At 42.6% G+C, this 20,794-nt stretch overlaps 1 protein-coding gene across 7 annotated transcripts in view; it reads left to right on the top strand.

Annotated features, from left to right (window-relative positions):
- The window catches only part of RPTOR (regulatory associated protein of MTOR complex 1), a 301,256-nt gene that overhangs the window by 251,386 nt on the left and 29,076 nt on the right, over positions 1-20,794 (top strand). For all 7 annotated transcript variants that reach the window (XR_010983689.2, XM_068110470.2, XM_068110468.2 and 4 more), the window contains exons 20-28: positions 6,385-6,549; positions 6,791-6,921; positions 7,636-7,742; positions 8,031-8,199; positions 13,359-13,472; positions 13,735-13,840; positions 18,169-18,283; positions 19,233-19,357; positions 19,733-19,837. Coding sequence is in view for 6 of the 7 variants with exons in the window: in XM_068110470.2 (XP_067966571.1) it covers positions 6,385-6,549; positions 6,791-6,921; positions 7,636-7,742; positions 8,031-8,199; positions 13,359-13,472; positions 13,735-13,840; positions 18,169-18,283; positions 19,233-19,357; positions 19,733-19,837 (1,137 nt within the window). In the remaining variant the exon portion in view is untranslated. The remainder of the gene's footprint in view (positions 1-6,384; positions 6,550-6,790; positions 6,922-7,635; positions 7,743-8,030; positions 8,200-13,358; positions 13,473-13,734; positions 13,841-18,168; positions 18,284-19,232; positions 19,358-19,732; positions 19,838-20,794) is intronic.

The raw sequence follows: 20,794 nt of genomic DNA, 5'->3' as shown, positions 1-20,794 counted from the left end.
ACCCTTTGGTCTATGCTGACCTTTTGGCCCATGTTGACCTCATAAATACTTGGTGGATGAATTCTGTGACCAGATATGCAAATCATCTTCAAATTTCAAGTCAATGGGATGAACATTGAGGATTTTAGAAATTTGACAAAGTTGGTGACCTTTGGCCTATGTTGACCTATTGACCTTTTGACCCCAAAAATAATAGGCTTTTTGCTTATGGCCAACTCTCCCATTTGGTGAAGTTTCATGAAGATCGGTTGAAAATTGTGACCTGTGGGCGACTGACACACAGACAGACATACAGACAGAATAACGCACAAGACCAACCAATATACTTGAAAAATCTTCGATTTTTGCAATGAAAAATCACTCGGTGACACTTGGCAAAAGAGAACAAAGTAGAATGGCACTCAGTGGAGCATCCTTTTGACCTCAAAAATAATTGGTGGGTGAATTCAGTGACCTCAAAAATAATTAGTGGGTGAATTCAGTGACCTGATATGCAAATTGTCTTCAAATTTTAAGTTACTCAGATGAAAATTGAGGATTTTAGAAATTTGGCCTGTGTTGACCTCAAAATAGTTGGTCATTGGTTTGTCAGCTGATATGCAAATCCTATTCTGATTTCAAGCCAATCGGATGAAAATTGAGGATTTTAGAAATATGAAAAGAGTGGTTGACCTTTGGCCTATGTTGACCTTTTGACCTCAAAAATATGTAGGCTTTTGTCGGACCACGAACGCTAAGAAGTTTCATGAAGATCGGTTTAAAATTGTGACCTGTAGGCAAGTATAAGTGATTGGACTGACAAACACACACAAACAAACACACAAACCAGTGCCGTATATTAACAGAGTCTGGCCAGCCTTTGATCTGCTCAACTACCGCCGTGATTGGTCGAGCCCGCGTCACGTGGTTTACAGGCACCATTTTGCATACCACCTCAGCCGAGCAGCTTTCCTGCTGCACCCATTCCGTGCCATTGCTTCGTATCGTTGCATATTCCATTTGAGTAATATTTCAATAAAATCAACCAATATGGTGTGTTGTGCCGCTTGGGGATGTTCTGTTAGACCAGGACAAGGTCGTATAATGCACAGATTTCCTCGAGACAAGGAACGGAGTGCTATTTGGGCGGTTAAAATACACCGAGTTGGATGGAATCCATCACCTTACTCATATTTATGTTCGAGAAATCGCTTAATATATATTGGTTTCAAATCAAAAGTGACATGACACATGTGTATTAGGTCTCTGGTGAGCTTAACATTTATTTAGTCAACCATATATATATATATTATACATATTCCCTGTAACATTTTTCGTGTACATATGCAGTGTATAGGGTATATACAGTCACGTGAAAAAGTAAGTACACCCCATGTAAAGTTGTGACTTTTTCAACATATTTCAACATGCAGCTAGTTGATCTTCATTTCAACAATATTGATAGATAAAGGTGATATAATATAACAAATATCATGAAACATTTACATTTTGTAGTCCATTGTATAATTTAAATAAACATAAATGCAAATTTCGCATGTGGAAAAAGTAAGTACACCCTTGGCTCTAATAGGTGGTATTGCCACCTTTGGCAGAAACAACCTCAAATAGGCGTTTCTTATAACTGTCTACCAGTCTCTGACATCGACTGGGAGAAATTTTTGCCCACTCCTCCATGCAGAATTCTTTCAGCTGTGCGATGTTTGAGGGGTTTCTTGCATGCACAGCTCGTTTCAAATCCCCCCACAACATCTCGATGGGATTTAGATCCGGGCTTTGACTTGGCCATTCCAGAACCCTCCATTTCTTTCTTTTCAGCCATTCCTTGGTGGATTTACTGGTATGTTTAGGGTCATTGTCATGTTGCAAGGTCCACCTTCGGTTGAGCTTCAACTTTCCGACAGATGGCCTTACATTATCCTCAAGCACCCCCTGGTACAATGAAGAATTCATAGTGGATTCAATGATGGTGAGCTGCCCAGGCCCTGATGCAGCAAAGCTGCCTCAAACCATAATATTTCCACCACCATGCTTTACAGTTGGTATCAGGTTCTTGTGGTCAAATGCTGTCTTTGATTTTCACCAAACATGTCTTCTGGTACTGTGGCCAAATAGCTCTACCTTTGACTCTTCTGTCCAGAGCACATTGTTCCAGAAGTGCTGGTCTTTGCCAAGGTGTTCATTGGCAAACTTTAGTCTTGCCCTGATGTTCTTTCTGGACAGCAAAGGTTTCCTCCTGGCACACCTCCCATGTAGATCAAATTTGTGCAGCCTCTTTCTAATGGTAGACTCGTGCATTTTGACATCAACAGTGGCAAGAGATACCTGTCGGTCCTGTGATGACATTCTGGGGTTCTTAGAGACTTCTTTCAGCATCTTGCGGTCTGCTCTCGGGCTGAACTTGCTGGGGCGGCCTGGCCTGAACAAGTTGGCAGTTGTTTGGAATCTTCTCCACTTGTAGATGATCTTCCGGCCAGTCGAATGATTGATTTCAAATTGTTTGGAGATCTTTTTAAATCCCTTCCCAGACTCGTAGGCATCTATAACCTTCTTTCTGAAGGCCTCAGAGAGCTCTTTTGATCGAGGTATGGTGACGCCGCACACTTCAACAACAAAGAGCAAACCAAACTAAATGTCTGAGGTTTAAATAAGACAGGTTCCTCCAAGATCCTCTCTAACAATGTTCTAATCATTTGCACTTGAGCTGGTGCACCTGATTCTAATTTTAGGTATTTGAAATAGTGATAAATGTAGGGGTGTACTTACTTTTTCCACATGTGAAATTTGCTTTTATGTTTATTTAAATTATACATTGGACTACAAAATGTAAATGTTTCATGATATTTGTTATATTATATCACCTTTATCTATCAATATTGTTGAAATGAAGATCAAATAGCTGTATGTTGAAATATGTTGAAAAAGTCAAAACTTTACATGGGGTGTACTTACTTTTTCACGTGACTGTATATATAAGGGATTATGTATAATAACTGAAAATCAGGTATTATACATAATCCCGTATTATACATATACCCTGTAACAGTGTAACATGCACTGTTTATATATGCTTATATATCAGGAAATACTTGTTTATGACGCAATATTTGTCACTGTTTGTGTCAGTTTCCCGAGTAAAGTGTTCTTTGAAAACGTAAAACGAAAGTATAACAACTTTGAAAACGAAAGTATAACAACATTTGTGAACCCAAGCTAATGAATAAAATAATAGACATTGTACTTTCGTAGCATTATGGGAATATTGTATGTTACGTTTCCAGATAATAGATGAAAACTAGTATACAAGCTCCATTTTATCAAATTACAATTTCATGCCAAGAGAAATAAAATTTATCAGTTTGCTGTATGCAGCTGACAATAAATCGTGTGCCGCGACAGGCAAACAATTTGTGTGAATAAATGACGCCGCTTGCAGATTTTATTATTCCAATAACAAACAACACGTCACTTTAACTTGAATTAGTTGTTCCTCATTAAATCTGCGACCAAACAGCAATAACATCGATTCCCTCGTCACAGAACTACAGGATTGCCACAGCTGACATACATCTCGCAGTGCCAGCGCGCGAAGTTAGGTATGCAACATGGCGCCAGTATTTCAGTTGGCCAGACTCTCAATATACACGGCACTGACACAAACCAGAGTGATCAACATACTTGTGAAAAAAAATGTTTTTTTGCCAAGTAACAACAAACAGACAGACAGGCAGCGGTGAAAACATAACCTCCATCCACCTTCAGTGGCAGAGGTAATGATCGAAATTGTTGATATTTGAGTGATATCTTCATCGTATCCGCATGATGTATCACTCCATGCGAAGTGCTTGCATGGTTTTGTGACGGGCCATAAAGTGCATGATGCAAGAAGTCTGGAGTCGTACATTTCACTCAGATTGCAAACACTGATTGCAGTTGAAACCGACTTGTCAGAGACTAGTCATGTATTGTTTTGTGCACAATCTTATCACTCCAGTCTGTTTGTTTGTCTCTCTGTGAGCAGGCTATCTCAAAACGTGTGGACGGATTCAGACAAAACTTGGTCGACAAGTTGGGTGTGTAACAGGGCAAATTCATTCGAGTTTGGTGAAGATCAGGAATTGGATCCAGATTTGAGAATTTTTGAAGTGATTCTTTACCATTGAGTGATTCTTGCCTTGAGAGATGGGGGCCAAAAACGATATATAGCACGATATCTCAAAAAGTTATTGACGGATTCGGACGATGCTTGGTGGATGAGTTGGGTAGGTGACAATAACAAGCCAATTAGATTTTGGTTCAGGTCCGAATCCAGATCTGGCCTAACAGTGGGATACAAAACATAAACTGTGCAGCCTGGCAGAGGTATGCGCTCTACCGAGTGCCGTTCTAGTTATATTTTATAATCAGCACATTTCATAAATATGATATTTACAGGGTTGTCTATTTAGGTGTGTACCCCGGTTCAGAATCGGTACACCGTATCCCTGCATGTCGTAAGAGACGACTAAAAGGGTTGGCGTCAGGAAGGGCATCCGGCCATAAAAACATTGCCTCAAAAAGGGAACCATGACAATTACAATTACATGTGGGCAGGGTACAGCCCGAAGTACTTCGTGGGGGCCCTCACTCCCTCTCGTCAAAAATCAAGGTGGGGAACCCGATTGAAGCAAGGGTGGAAATCACTCCATTTAGGATGACGAAACGTCTGATGCCCCACGTGGAGATCGGTTTCTGAGGTTTGGGACATGGAATGTAGGGACAATGACAGGGAGATCAGGAGAAGTGGTGGAAGTATTGGTCAGAAGAAGATGGACACATGTTGTATGCAGGGGATGAGATGGAAGGGAAGTGGTGTGAGAATGGTGAAGGATAGACAGGGACAGAAATACAAGTTTGCGTGGCAAGGGTGCCCAGAAGGCGTGCATGGCGTTGGTGTCCTGTTTTCTGAGGAGTTTGTGGACAGTGTGGTGAGTGTGACGAGAGTGAGTGAAAGGTTGATGATGGTGAAAATGATGATAGGAAAGCTCTTGGTGAACGTCATCTCGGGATATGCTCTGCAGATTGGTCGGAGCGATGAAGAGAAGGACAGGCTCTGGTGTGCCATAGAGAAGCTGATGGAAAACGTGAAAGATGAGGAAGTTGTTGTGGTAGGAGGAGACTTAAATGGACATGTGGAAAGGAAGATTGACGGTTTTGAGGAAGTTCATGGGGGTTACGGATATGGTGTGAGGAATGGAGAAGGTGAAAGGATTTTGGAGTTTGCTGATGGAGCTGGTTTGTTGATTTGTAATACTCAGTTCCAGAAAGAGGATAATAAGCTTGTTACGTACACGTCAGGTGGGTTGACGACAACCGTTGACTACCTGATGGTGCGTAGGCGATATAGTGGGCACCTCCGGGACACAAAGGTGATCCCGGGGGAGGAGGCTGTTTCACAGCACCACTTGGTTGTCTGTGACGTAAGGGTGAAAGGTGCGAGGAGAGCTCGGCGGGTGAAGTACCAACCGAGAATGAATGTGTGGAGGTTGAAAGAGGTGACAGTAAGGGAGGCATTAAAAGAGAGGCTGAGTAGGGTCGAGGATGATGTGGTTGAGCTTGAAAGTGGTTGGATGTCAATGAAAGATAGTCTGTTGGGAGTCGTTGGTGAGATATGTGGATGGATTAAAGGACCACCGAGGCACTCGGAAACATGGTGGTGGGATGATGAAGTTGGAAAGAGGATTGACGAGAAGAGGAAGAAGGTCAAGGAATGGCAGAAGGCGGAGGGTACGGGAGCAGAAAAAGCAGAGCATGAACGTTATAAGGCAGCCAAGACGGCTGCAAAGAAAGAGGTAGCAAAGGCGCAGGAGGCATGCAGGAAAATGTTCGGAGAACGCTTGTATTTGGAAGAGGGTCAGAGAGCGGTATTCAGTATTCAGTACTGAGTATTCAGAGTGGTATTCAGTACTGAGTATCTCTGATTTTACAAGGAAAGATTTGGATCGACGGAGGATGTGAGGCCAGCTTTGCTATATGGCCAGCTCAGGAAAGTGAGTAGTTGATGATTAGGCATAGAAGCTCAAGAGACTGAAACCCTTCCAGTGGATGACCCAGGAAATAGATGATGCATGTGTTTAACGACCATTCCGGAGTGATAGGGTGAGGAAGGCTGTGATATTTCGAAGAACTGAAGGATTTGCTATATTTGTCAGACCAGAGTGTATTTATTTCCAGACTTGACGGAGTTCGCTGCACGTTTCCCAACAATTGAAGAGAAGGATTTGATTGACAAGGCCAAAATAACTCGTCTTGTTGCTGCTTCAAAAATGCTCTCCCTTTTGTGAATGTCTTTAATTGAAAAGCTTGATAAAAAAAAATACCACAGTTTATCAGTGCACGTTTTTTCAGGTGTGACGTGTGGCACAATGGCTTCATATTTAAACACTAGTACAGGAAGTAGTGGTGGCAGCAGCTCGGTGGGCAGTCCTGATGGTGAGGACTTCATCCTCACATATGAAGCCGTGGACAAGATGCGGCGTGTCAGATCTTACAGCTCTCTCAACTCTCCCATTGGTAATGCATTTCCCCATCAAAGCTCACATTTGTTGAAAATATACAAATGCTTTAATCACCTTCTATTTTGTATCTACTTTCAACCTTCTATTTTGTATCTACTTTCAGGACATCCAATGGCTGGTAGTCTTTTGCTACTTCCAGTAATGTTTGAAGCATCCCCATTTGGGCTTTAAAAAATTAATAAAAACACACTGGTTGTCCTGTTTCCATCCCATCTATCCCACTCCTCATATCTTAGCATTTCCAGTTGGACTATCATTTACCAGCGTCTACACACAAGTGTGGTGTACCCTGTTGCACCTTGCTGTTGACCCACACCCCGAAGTCTCTGATATGGCTATGAAAGTTCTAAACTCTATCGCATGGAAGGTACTGATCTTTAAAAAAAAAAAGTTATTCTGTGTTTGAATTTTTTGGTGTTATTGCCAACATGGTGCGAGCCTTTGGTTGTTTACTACCATTTTCATTACGATGCTGAGATTTGTCCTGATTCGATGATTAAATGTCCATCTCCTACATCAGATATTGTCTTGTTTTATTATTCCTCTGGGTTGACAGGATGGCCTAGAGGTACGCATACTCACCTCTAAGCTGTCTCGCCTGGGTTTGAATCCCGACCCAGCTATAAACTGTCACCTGGTGTTTCACCAATTTGTGTGTTGTCCCTCGGATGGACGTTAAACAGGCATCTCATTTGGCAGCATTCATTGGTGGACAATAAAAATCCACAATGTCCTTCGCGAAGAGAAGGCGAGGTATCGCCGGCAACCTGACCAAATTCCAAATTCCTGCCATAACTACGGCTGGGAAGGCAATTGAAAACCACCCAGTATAACCCTTGCCAAGAAACTGATTTGGCAGCACTGACTGTGTTTACAAATTCTTGCCCTACCCAGCAGAGGGAACTGAATTAGTGGCACCCTTGCCCTCAGCCAATGATGCTACCCTGCAGCCTTGTGCTGTGTTTGAACGAAGAAGATTATGTCTCTTTCCAACACCTTGTTCGGCATTGTTATGTGTATAAGAAAGAGCACCATTTTTCTTATTTCGCCCATTTTTCATCACCCCATATCTTCTTTGCAGGCAATGCTGAGTAGTCGGCCCCACCGTGTGTCAGAGAGCAGTGCTATTGCACACTCGGCACCTGCCAGCCCCACTAATAAGTGTCCGCTGAACATGCAACACCCAGGGTATGCATTGCACACCATTAGTCATGAAACCTTATTGGATAATTAAAGAACTTGCTGAGTACCAGGGAGGCCTAACTGCAATAAGAGCCTAAATTTAACTATGATGTTGACGTCCTTCCTTTTTTGTAACCTTGACGATTTTATTCAGCATAATTTGGTTGCATGAGCTACCTCATGATTTCAAAAATATATACCAAAAGTTTATTTTCGAAATTCTGTCGTTGCTTTGCTATTCTCTCCATGTAGCTTTACCTTTTGTGCTGGTTTCTTTCCCGCTACCTGTGGCAGGACTTTCCAGCGGCCAGGTGCACCTGCTCTAAATGAAGGGGCCAAACAGGGTCTGCCACGTGAACCCTCCACGCTGAGACTCCCAACTACCAGCAGCACTGCTCAGCTGTCATCCCACTCTTACCAATTTTCTCGAAGCCGCAAGATGTTTGACAAGGGCCCAGACAAGGTTTGTACCCAGGGGGTGGGGAATGTGCGATAAGGGGAGACGTGAAGTTGTTTGAATTCTTCTTTATGAGTGCATGACCGTTTTCACATCTGTGTTTTAGCTTTGATATGATGTCATTCACGTGTACAAAATGTGTTTATTGGTCCAAACTTTTATTCAGCAGTAGTGACTGCTTTTGTGAAGTATTTGGGAGGAATTTATATTTGCTGTTCAAAAGATTGTACCATGTTTTCCATGATGTCACATAATGATTGCCGAGGTTTTTCTTTTGTAAATATACTAAAGAGCACAAAAGGTAATTTACTCAATTTTAAAAAACAGTGAGACAAACTCGTTGGACAATTTAATTAATGCGTACGTAGTTGAACCGTTGTGCTCAACAAAGATCAGATTGGGAGCTCTTAAATTTGTATATTGTTTGTCATGCCAAGTCTTTATTGGCAAATCTGAAGTTACAACAATCTACAAGGCCTTCATCTGCAGCTTCATGGAGGACTACTCTCGTTTGGGCTGGTACCCCTGCATCACATTTTGATGCCATGGAGACCAAGGCCCTCAAAATAATTGAAATCTTTGGCAATAAAGCTGTAGGTCTGTTACTCCCACATCACAGGCAGGTTTGTTCCTCTATCTTCTACCGCATCATTTCTGTTCTGGCACCCTTTGCCCTTTCCCTTGGTCAAACTCTCAAAATCCAGGCTCACTTCCACTCATTTGTTCCTCCTTTATCTTGCCTCGATCAAATACTTCATATCTTCACTTGCAAGGCAGCAACAAATTTCTTGGCTACCAGTTACGCAGACTAGACGGAGTCGGTGGAAAAGGAATTTTGATTGGGAGCTCTGAAGGTATTTGCTTTCTTGAAAATAACAACTCGGCAATAACCCTAACAACTCGGCAATAACAAAAAGCAACAGAGCTTTAGTGTTGGATGAGTTCTTCTCATCAAGGTACAGACGACTATACAGTCGTGGCCAAAAATATTGGCACCCTCGCACTTTTTTCAAATAATGCACCATTTCTTCCAGAAAATTGTTGAAATAAAAAAATATTTTGGTGTCCACATATGTATTTCTTTGGTTTGCAATGGAACAAAACAAAAAAAGCTGAAAAACGACAAAATCTTAGCTTATTCCACACAGAAATTCTAAAATGGCCCAGACAATATTATTGGCACCTTCTAGAAGTTGCTAGAAATAATTAGATTTGAAGCAGGTGATTCTGTTTTACTTTGGAGTTCAACTCACCTGTGGTGAGTTGCAGGTGCCTGCCATATAAACATAGGGGCAATACCCCTGGCGCTCACCTGGTAGAATAAACAGTATACAACACCGACTAAGGGTATTTGAAACCAATTTCAATGGTTGCTAGAAGACATGGCAGCATGTAGAATCATACCACCATAATCATAAGACTTTAAACAAACAAAAAATATTAATACCTATTTTGGGGGGCAACCTCCTTTACCCCAAACGCATATACCTCCTAATACCCCAATTTTTCTAATGCCTTGAACAAACACCGGTACATCATGGGTAATTAAGGTTGTGGTGAATTTTCAGTGAATTTGCATGTGTAGTTTCTGATGAGAAAGCAAATACCTATTTTGGGGGGCAACCCCACCCCCCCCCCCCCCCCCATAGACCCCAAAGGAGCAGATTGTTTTAATGCCGTGAACAAACTTTGGTACATCAAGGGTGGTGAAGGTTGTGGTCAGGTTTAATCGAAATTGTGTGTGTAGTTTCTTTGGGGGGCAACCCTCCGTAGACCCCCAATAGGGCAGATTTTTTTTAATGCCATGGAAAAACTTTGGTACATCACGGGTGGTGATGGTTGTGGTCAAGTTCATCAAAATTGTGTGTGTGGTTTCAGATAAGAAAGCAAATACCTATTTTGGAGGGGGTGGTCAAACCAGGACCCACTTTGACCCCCCCCCCGTAGACACCCTCAGACTTTGATTTTCTTAGTGCCGTGAACAAACGTCGGTACATCACGGGTGCTGAAGGTTGTGGTCAAGTTTCATCAAAATAGTGTGTGTAGTTTCAGAGGAAAAAGCAAATTCCTATTTTGGAGGGTCAAACCTGGATCCACTTTGACCCCGGTAAACCCCCTTAGACCCAGATTTTTTTTTAATGCAGTGAACAAAGTTTAGTCACAACACAACAAATATAATTTGTGCCATATTTGGTCGCAATCACATCAACGGTTTCGGAGAAGAAGTTTCAAGTGTTGAAGGACAGACTAAGGGACTGACGGACTGACAACGCATCATCGCATAAGCTCCCCTGAACTTTGTTTCAGGTGAGCTAAAAATCACTCATTCAACCAGTTTGAATAGAGAAAAGGAGTCATTCTGCTGTTTTGTGTCACTGTGTGTACCGCAATGAGCATGGAGAAAAGAAAGAAAACGAGAGAATTGTCTGAGGAGGTCAGACACAAGATTGTAGCCAAGTATGGACATCTCAAGGCTACAAGTCTATCTCCAGAGACCTTGATGTTCCTGTGTCCACCATACGCAATGTTATCAGAAAGTTTAAGGCCCATGGCACTGTAGTCAACGGCCTGGACATGGCCGCAAGAGAAAACTTGATTGAAGATTGCAGCGAAGGATTGTTCGAATGGTGGAGAAAGCACATCGATCAACTGCCAAACAGATTCAAGCTGACCTTCAGACACAAGGTATGACCGTTTCAACTGGCACCATCCGTCGCCAACTCGATGAAAGGGGGTTCTATTGGAGGAGACCCAGGAGGACCCCACTGCTGAGAGAGAGACACAAGAAAGCCCAACTGGAGTTTGCCAAAACACACCTGAACAAGCCAAAATCCTTCTGGGAGAATGTCCTGTGGACAAATGATACCAAAGTAGAGCTTTTTGGTGATGCACATCATCTCTATGTTTACAGAAAACAAAATGAAGCCTTCAAAGAAAAGAACACCTTCCCTACAGTCAAATATGGAGGAGGTTCAGTGATGTTTTGGGGTTGCTGTACTGCCCCTGGCACTGCGTGCCTTGAATGTGTGCATGGCATCATGAAATCAGGAGATTACCAAGGCATTTTGGAGCGCAATGTTCAACCCAGTGTCAGAAAGTTGGGTCTCCGTCGAAGGTAATGGGTCTTGCAGCAGGACAATGACCCCAAACACACTGGAAAAAGCAATCAGGAATGGTTCCAGACGAAACGCTGGACTGTTCTGAAGTGGCCAGCAATGAGTCCAGATCTAAATCCCATTGAACACTTGTGGCGAGATCTGAAAATAGCAATTGGGAGAAGGCACCCTTCAAATCTGGGAGAACTGGAGCAGTTTGCACAAGAAAAATGGGCCAAACTGCCAGTAAAGAGGTGTAGGAAGCTCATTCATGGCTATAGGAAGCGCTTGACTGCAGTTATTTTGTCCAAAGGCCGTGCTACCAATTATTAAGTCTAGGGTGTCAATAATTTTGTCAATGCCATTTTTTTTTTCGATTTAAAAGGCGATATTAAGTTCTGAATCAAAACCAAAGGTTCTGTAATATTAACAGTGAAATAAAGAATTGTGGAGACCAAATACTTTTGTCAATTTCAACTTATTTTTGGAGAAAATTGTGAGTTATTTGAAAAAAGTGCAAGGGTGCCATTATTTTCGGCCATGACTGTACATACATACATACATACATACATGCATATACATACACACATACACATACATACACACATACATACATGCATATACACATACATACATACATGCATATACACATATGCACATACATACATACATACATACATGCATATACATACACCCATACACACATACATACACACATACATACATGCATATACACATACATACATGCATATACACATACATACATACATACATGCATATACATACACCCATACACATACATACATGCATATACACATACATACATGCATATACACATACGTACATACATACATACATGCACACATACACACAGACATACATGCATACACACACATACACAAATATATACATACATACATGCATACTTACATACATACATACATGCATACATACACACATACGTACATACATACACAAATACATGCATACATATTGTCGCGGTCCCGGGGTGAACACCCCTGGGTACAGATAGCCGAGCAAGCTTTACACCCCGAGGTTCTCAGTCAATGATGGCGGATCTTCTTTATATGCGCTGGGGAGGTCAGTGAGGCGTTGGGGGGGCAGGCGGGGGGGAGGGGGTAGTGAAGCTTTTACCTTCACGGATCCCACTGGACGTCTTCGACCCTGTTAATCAATGCAAACCGACACAGAATTAAAATGTACAAATACCGGCTTTATTGAAAGAAATGCCGCTAACAAAAGAATGCACGGTAAACTAAAATTGCTAATCGAGGGACCCTCCATATGGACTCGTATACAACACAAGGGGAAATATAAATGTGTGTGTACTTAGCTCTGGTGCCCTTGATCGTCACAGGCCCCCGAATCCCTGTGCGGAAAAGCACACTGGTTGGCATGAAGTCCATGTGCGGGAACCAGGAACCAGTTCGTTCACTCCGTGCACCGTCGTCCGCTTCTCACAGCACCGACGTCTCTTCGGTTCACTCGGCACAGCCCTCAGCCGTCACAAAGCTACGGGCCAAGCGCACTAGAGTCCACGAGCCGCGACCGCCCCTCACGATCGTCGAAACCTAAAGCCAGGGATATAAAATGCCGACTCCAATGTCTCTGGCCCAACAGGAGTTGTAGCTGCAACATTCACTTTCAAGGTCCGATTACATACAGGGGATTAATTACCCTTAATCCCTAACTAATTAACATAACTCCACTCCTCGTCATGAGGACGAAGATACACTTTTACACGACATCCGGTCTAACGGATCTCTACTTCTGGTACATGGGGGTTTTTCTTCTTCACGACAGTCGGAACACACTACCTATACAATTCTACCTGGACTAAGGTATTGCATTGCCTACCCTCCCCCCTCCCCCCCCCCCCCCCCCCCCCAAACGTAACAATATATACACACATACATACACACGTATACATACATACATACATACATACATACATACATACATGCATGCATACATACATACAGTATATACTTGCATACAGCCACACTTAGTCTGTGAAAACCCCTTTTTTCTTTCACTCTTATTTCACAGTCCTCTGAAGATGGAGATGATGGGCCAACCATGTGTAGGCTGTCATTAGGCCTGTCCTTGAATACTGGCTTCTGCGCTTGGAGCTCGAAATATTTCACCCAAGCCATCATGAAGGTTCTTTATTTCCATCAAATTTACTGATTGAATATGGTGACGTGATAATTGTCCTTTATTTAGCATATTTAACACTGTATGAAAAGTTTTGGTTTGTCAAGCTACTCTTTGATAAGGAAGGCCTGTAAAGGTTGTATTCCCATGTGCTGCAGGTGATATTTGTCTTTACATAAAAATGGCCAATAAAGATGTACGACAATCATGTAAGAATTTCAGCTTCATGTATTTCTTGAGAGTCAGCATAATATTCTGTGCTATGTAGCTTCCGGACGATCATGATGTGGAGAGCCAGATCCATAAGGAGCGTGAGTGGCGGTTCTTGAGGAATGCTCAAGTACGACGTCAGGCACGGTGCCTCATCGAGAAAGGTCGGCACCTTGCCATTATCCTGCAAGCACCTACCCACTGCTATTATTGAAATATTATGGGGTCATCTATGGGATGCCCACGGCATGGATGTGTGTGACATTTGGACATCTTCATTTAGATTTTAGATGCTGCACATTCAGTTTTACAAAATGGTTACTGGCAATTTATCATGTAATCTACACAATATATTTACTTCTGATAACATGTGAATGCATGTGCGTGCACATGGGAAATACAGTTTGAAATGTGTTGTTACATCTCGTGTAACATGTGACTTCAAGAGCTCAAATCCTCTCCCTCCCCGCTCCCATTCCTCCCACATCACGCACACTGCACCGGGGAGTGGATCATCCACAAGGGAGTGGGTCACACAAAGGGGAGTGTGTCACACACAGGGGAGTGTGTCACTAACAGAGGAGTGTGTCACACAGGGGAGCGTGTCACACAGGGGAGTGGGTCACAAACATGGGAGCGTGTCACACACATGGGAGCGTGTCACACACATGGGAGCGGGTCACACACATGGAAGCGGGTCACACACATGGAAGTGGGTCACACACATGGGAGTGGTTCACACATGGGAGTGGATCACACCCATGGGAGTGGGTCACACCCATGGGAGTGGGTCACACCCATGGGAGTGGGTCACACACTGGGGAGTGGGTCCCACACGGGGGAGTGGGTCCCACACGGGGGAATGGGTCCCACACGGGGGAGTGGGTCCCACACAGGGGAGTGGGTCACACACGGGGGAGTGGGTCCCACACGGGGGAGTGGGTCACACACGGGGGAGTGGGTCACACACGGGGGAGTGGGTCACACACGGGGGAGTGGGTCACACACGGGGGAGTGGGTCACGCACGGGGTTAGTGGTTCACGCACGGGGTTAGTGGTTCACGCACGGGGGAGTGGGTCACGCACGGGGGAGTGGGTCACGCACGGGGGAGTGGGTCACGCACTGGGGAGTCGGAATGGGTCACACACGGGGGAGTGGGTCACACACGGGGGAGTGGGTCACACACGTGGGAGTGGGTCACACACGTGGGAGTGGGTCACACACGGGGGAGTGGGAGTGAGAGTGGGTCACACACGGGGGAGTGGGAGTGGGTCACACACGGGGGAATTGGAGTAGGTTACACACGTGGGAGTGGGGAGAGGATCACGACATTCATTGGTGATCTCGTTCTGTTCCCTCATTCTTTTATTCATTTTGAAAATGGCAGTTACAAATGACCCTCATGCTGGGGAGTCGGAATGGGTCACACATGGGGGAGTGGGAGTGGGTCTGCATTGAGACATTGAGGTCTGCAGACCTGTGTCTCAATTGAGACATTGAGACACAGGTCTGCAGTGCTGCATTGAGACAGCACTGACATAAAGAAGCAGGAATTACCACATGCCCCACATTACTTAACCTTGAGTTGAAGAAGCAAAAAAATAATAATTAAGATTTCCCGATTTTATTTCCTATAGCTATGAAATGCATCTTCTTTGGGTGGTGTATAATCGCTCCGAATGAAACAGGCATTGCCTGGTTTCCTTCGCTTGAGATGTAATCAAAATGTACCTTTGTTTCTTCAAAAAGTAATTTATGATCGAAGACACGTTGATTCAGTCTTAAAATGCACATCAGAAGCCGATGGAGCCATGAGTCTTCTTAATTTTAAAACTTGAATGTATCGAAAACTTTTCACTTTACAAAGTAAAAATAGATTAAACCAAACGTTATTAATAAATATTGTATTCCATAGTTTACTTTATTATGTCCATTTTTGAAGTACTGTATTGTTTAAGTTCATGGTTGGAAAAGAGTTGACTCGCTTTAAACAAACTCTGTATGTACACCCCAGGAATATGAAAATATATAATTAGACGACGGTTCGATCCCGAACTTCAGTATTCAATCACTGTACTTTTACTAAGTAATAATATAAATAGCGAAGTCCTGGGAACGTTCTCTCCTCTCCTTCCCCTCTCTCCTTCCCCTCTCTCCTTCCCCTCTCTCCTTCTCCTCTCTCCTTCCCCTCTCTCATTCCCCTCTCTCATTCCCCTCTCTCATTCCCCTCTCTCATTCCCCTCTCTCATTCCCCTTTCTCATTCCACTCTCTCATTCTCCTCTCTCCTTCCCCGTGCCCACATCTCGACCGACCAGACATATTCAAAATGGCTGTTGGAATATATTTCGCCGATTTTTCTCTTTAGCTGAAACTGAGACTTGAACCATCCTAGCGACTGTGATGGTGAATTCGAGTCGAGATAAAGCCGTGAAGGAGACTCGATGAATGACCTTTATGTTACAGGCCTTTGAAAATGCATTTTGTTCTATAAACGGTGACTTTAATTGAATTTGAAACTGTTTTTTGAAACGGAGTCTAAAACCATGTTAGCGACTGTGAAAAATGAAATGAGATATCGAATTAGAATCGAGATAAAGCCGTGAGAGAGAGCAAGACACCGTGGGCCTAAAAAAAGAGGCCTCAAAGCTATGCGAGGAAAGAAAATGGTGGTGATTTGTTTTAGAAGCCCCTTCCAGAATGGGTGGAGCTACTCCCTCAACGGATGAGGCCACACCTCCGGACAGACTCACAGAATCACCTATGGAGAATATTATATAGACTAGTGGGGTCACCCGTGGGAATCCCACGGGCATGGACGTGTATGACATTTGGACATCTTCATTTCGATGCTGCACATCATACAGTTTTACAAAATGGTTACTGGCAATTTATCAGATCCATAAATGATGTAATCTATACAATGTATTTACTTCTGATAACATGTGAATGCACATGGGAAATACAGTTTGAAATGTGTAATTACATCTCATGTAAAATGTGACTTCAAGAGCTCAAATCCTCTCCCTTCCTGTCCCCATCCCTCCCACATCACGCACACTGCACCGCGGAGTGGGTCACACACAAATGGGGGAACTACTGCTGGGAAGGCAATAGCAAACCACCCAGTATAACCCTTGCTCATGAAGCTGCTTGGGCAGCACCGACACCGTGTAACGAGTATGGTACATCAGATATCAAATAAAAATTACAACTGAATAGCGAAATAAATAAAATAACTGAAAAGGAAAGTAAAGCTGCTTAAAAACAATAGACACACGTGGACATGTAGAGAGGAGGGGAATGGGGGAGAGAGCGGGATGTGAGGGGAAGGAGAATGTAGTGGGGGATAGACAGGGGAGTGGATGGATGAAAGAGGAGTGGGGAAGGGCTGGGAGAGACAGTGGAGTGGGAGAGGGAGAGAGTGGGGGAGGGCAGGGAGAGGGCGAGGGAAAGAGGAGGGGGGTAATTTTGCTAGCTTTTAACGTCACTTGGGACGAGTACTCCTAGTAATATAGATAGTAATGACAATGAGTAACATTATGCAAGCCTATTAAAACTGCCTCTTAAAAACGTGAAGATCACCCGTCATTTGCATCAAAGTCTCCATAGTGGAACTTTCACCCTCCCTGCACTTTTAGTCTGAAAAGGCTCTGCCTTTTCTTTAATGTCCATTATGCTAACCGGAACCGTTTTTGTATTTGGCTTTCAATCCAAACACTGAGGAAATGCTCCACACTTTCCATTACTGAGCTACGTGTTTTATTGTTTTTTACTGCACTGGAAGGTGTGTCACATTGAGCACATTCAATGATCTTTTCTTTGTTTTTGCGTATCGTAATCACCATTGTATTTGCAAGGCAAAAGTCACGTCCAATATCCCTAAAGTGGGAACCAGCGTCAAACCTTCTTAGAATTTCTGACTTACTTTGGAATGATACTCATTCCTATCTTTCTTTCCACTTGTATCACTTCCTTGAGCACTTATCTTCCTTTTAGGAGCCATAGGTATGGATGAATACAGTACATTACCATACTGTAATGCACAAGAATGTTTGAGTAAATAAAATGCACTTTAACACTGCACTTCAGCATAAATGTGATGACTTAGCCACCGAGGAGAGAATGAGGGAAGCGACGTTCTTGACGTCATCATCCTGGATAGAAGCAAGTGATGCTGTTGCGTTTTGTAGCGAGATATGTGGTTATTTTAAATTGCACGACCAACGTTTTTGACCAAAAGATCATGAGATTGTGTTTTGAATTTGTATTTGAAAACGGAGTCGACTGAAGTTGAGCACGAGTTCGTAATGTCGGGATTTGAGGTCGTAAATGGGATTTGAGGTCATTCTATGCATTTCATTTGTCAGAAATGTATTTTAAGTATCTTTGCCAATTATCTGTAAGCACAATAAATGCGGTGATGGAATGTTTTGTTCAAGTTGCAGAATAATTGTAGCAATTTCGTTGTTGGATTTGACGTGTTTCTTCAGGCATCTCTCGGTTGGACGACCAGATTTTCCTGAACCGCAACCCAGGAGTACCTTCAGTCATTAAATTTCATCCGTTTGACACTTTTGTTGTTGTGGCTGACAAGGATAGTATCTGGTGAGAGGCCTTTCCCACCCCACAAAAATGTGAAGTACAATATAAGCTTTTTTTTTTATGTCTCCGGTGACTTCATTATAAGTTGCTTGAGGCATTGTTTTTGGGTTGTCTGGCCATCCGTCTGTCCGTGAGAGATTTTCGTTACCGTGATAACAAGAACAGCTGAAGGGATCAAATCAAACTTGGTACGAGTACGTATAATGATTCAAAGATGAACTGATTAGATTATGGAGGTGAAGGGGTCAAAGGTCAGAGGTTCTGTTAGGTAAAAATTCTGTTACTGCACTAACTTGTGAACCAGTGATGGGATTTTGACCAAACTTGGTATAAGTATATATTATGGTGCAAAGATGAACTGCTTAGATTTCAGTGTCAAAGGTCAGAGGTCATGTCACGTAAAAATGTGATACTTGAGAACAGCTAGAGGGATTTAAATCAAATTTGGTCCAAGTATATATAATAATAATAATAATGCATTTATTTTATATAGCGCTTTTCAGGAAGCCCAAAGACGCTTAATGATGTAATAATGTGGGCGTAGGCACATTGCTCGACGTCACGCCATCAAAAAGTGCCGTTCTAGTTTTATCTGCCGCCTGCAAATTTTTGTACCAAAGTTTAGTTTGAAATAAAAAAATATTTTTATATGATAATAAAGTTCTTGAAAATGTTTTCTGCATTCTGCCGAGTTACTTGTGCCAACCTACTGAGGATTACATTTGCAAGCGGAAAATTCTCAGATTCTACATGTATATCTTTGAAAAAAAGCGTGCTTTGTGATGCTTTATTGCACTTTTGTATGGCAATGCAAATATATAGCACTGCTCTGATATGATCGTGTCATCATTGGGAGATCTTGCACTTGGGTCCTAACATGAAGCTTCATCTCTTTTCTTTGTTGCACCATTCCTCCCCATGCTTTAACAATCACCATTATTTTCCTTTCAAGCTTTTGGGACTGGGAGAAAGGGGAGAAAGTGAATTACTTCCATAATGGAAACCCAAGGTATAGCCGCATCACTGCTATGGAATTCATCAATAGCCATGATGTGTCATTGCTACTCACTGGGACAGGTGAGCACCCCTTGCAGCATGGTTATATATTTAATGTATTTGGTGAATGAATGTCGTGGAAGGTAGTTGCCAGTCATATAGACTTTGGTTCCATTCCACTTAGCATCTCAGATCATTAGAGGAGGGGGATGGGGTTAGAAACGCGAATCCCTTGTAATTGCCACATTTAATGATCATCAATCAATGCTCCTTGGATTGATGGTTGAAAGGAACAGTTATTGGGGGAGTTGCTGTCTCACCGACATGGTACTTATCCAAATGAGTTACAAAATGGTTTGCATACAAATGAAGACCATCATTTGATGCTTCTCGATATTGTAAAGCGATTTTCTCATGTGCATCCAAATTCCCAGTTTATCTTGTGCTGTCTGACAGATGACGGAGCAATCCGCATTTGGAAGAATTGTGCCGATGAGGAGCGCAACCCCGAACTCATTTCAGCTTGGCAAGGATTATCTGAGATGTTGCCTTCCAGTCGAGGTGAGGGCTGATTCAAAGGAAAATGAACTTTACGAGCTTTGTTATGATGTAAAAGGTTCGTTTCCAGCACAACTCATTCTTACTGAAAGTGTCTTGGTTTTTTGGATTTGATTGGCATAAGGTGAAAAACACAAAACTTAAAATGTTTCTGCCATTTTTGCAGACGCAATATTTTTGCATACAACAAAGTACATCCTCTGACTGTGAAGTGAAACTACACAGATGTTAGTTCCTTTTCTATGTTGTACTTTCTTTCTCTTTATGCTATAGTTTCAAGCCAATGTCACAAACTATTCGCATTCGCAAAACTGCAAGGAAGAAAGGGAGAAACTCCCCAAATCCAGATGTGCAAAGTTGATACAGACATTCCCAAGAAGACTCAAAGCTGTAATCGCTGCCAAAGGCGCTTCTACAAAGTATTGACGCAGGGGACTGAATACTCATGTAAATTTGACATTTCTGAATTTAATCTTCAATAAATTTGTAAACGTTTCAAAAAATATGTTTTGACTTTGTCATTATGGGATATTTTGTGTAGATCGGCGACAAAAAATTTATAAAATCAAACTTTTTCCACCTTTATTAGTCCCCTACCGGTGTACACCGAGGGGACGATAGGTTTGCACTCTGTCCTTCCGTCTGTCAGTCTGTCCGTCCATCATGCAAAGAACAGTTTTCCAGAATTTTTTTCTACTATTAATGCTAATGATTTCAAACTTGGTACATGGTTTCCTCATGATAAGTTACAGATCAAGTTCGAACTTCACGACGTTACGATCGTTTTTGACAAAGTTATGGCACTTTGAACTTTGGTAATTTCTCCAACAGTTTTCCGGATGACAGACTGCCGGTAGGGGACATGTATTGCAGCAGAATACTCAGAATGCTTGTTTACATTACACATCGTAACCCACAAGTTGAAAGTGAAAAACATATTCTACAAATTTCAGAAAATTA

This window comes from Myxine glutinosa, chromosome 3 (assembly GCF_964187855.1).
Source record: "Myxine glutinosa chromosome 3, kmMyxGlut1.1, whole genome shotgun sequence".
Classification (NCBI taxonomy): Eukaryota; Metazoa; Chordata; class Myxini; order Myxiniformes; family Myxinidae; genus Myxine; species Myxine glutinosa.
The sequence above is the reverse complement of the archived record's forward strand: the minus strand, read 5'-3'. Positions and strand labels throughout refer to the sequence as shown.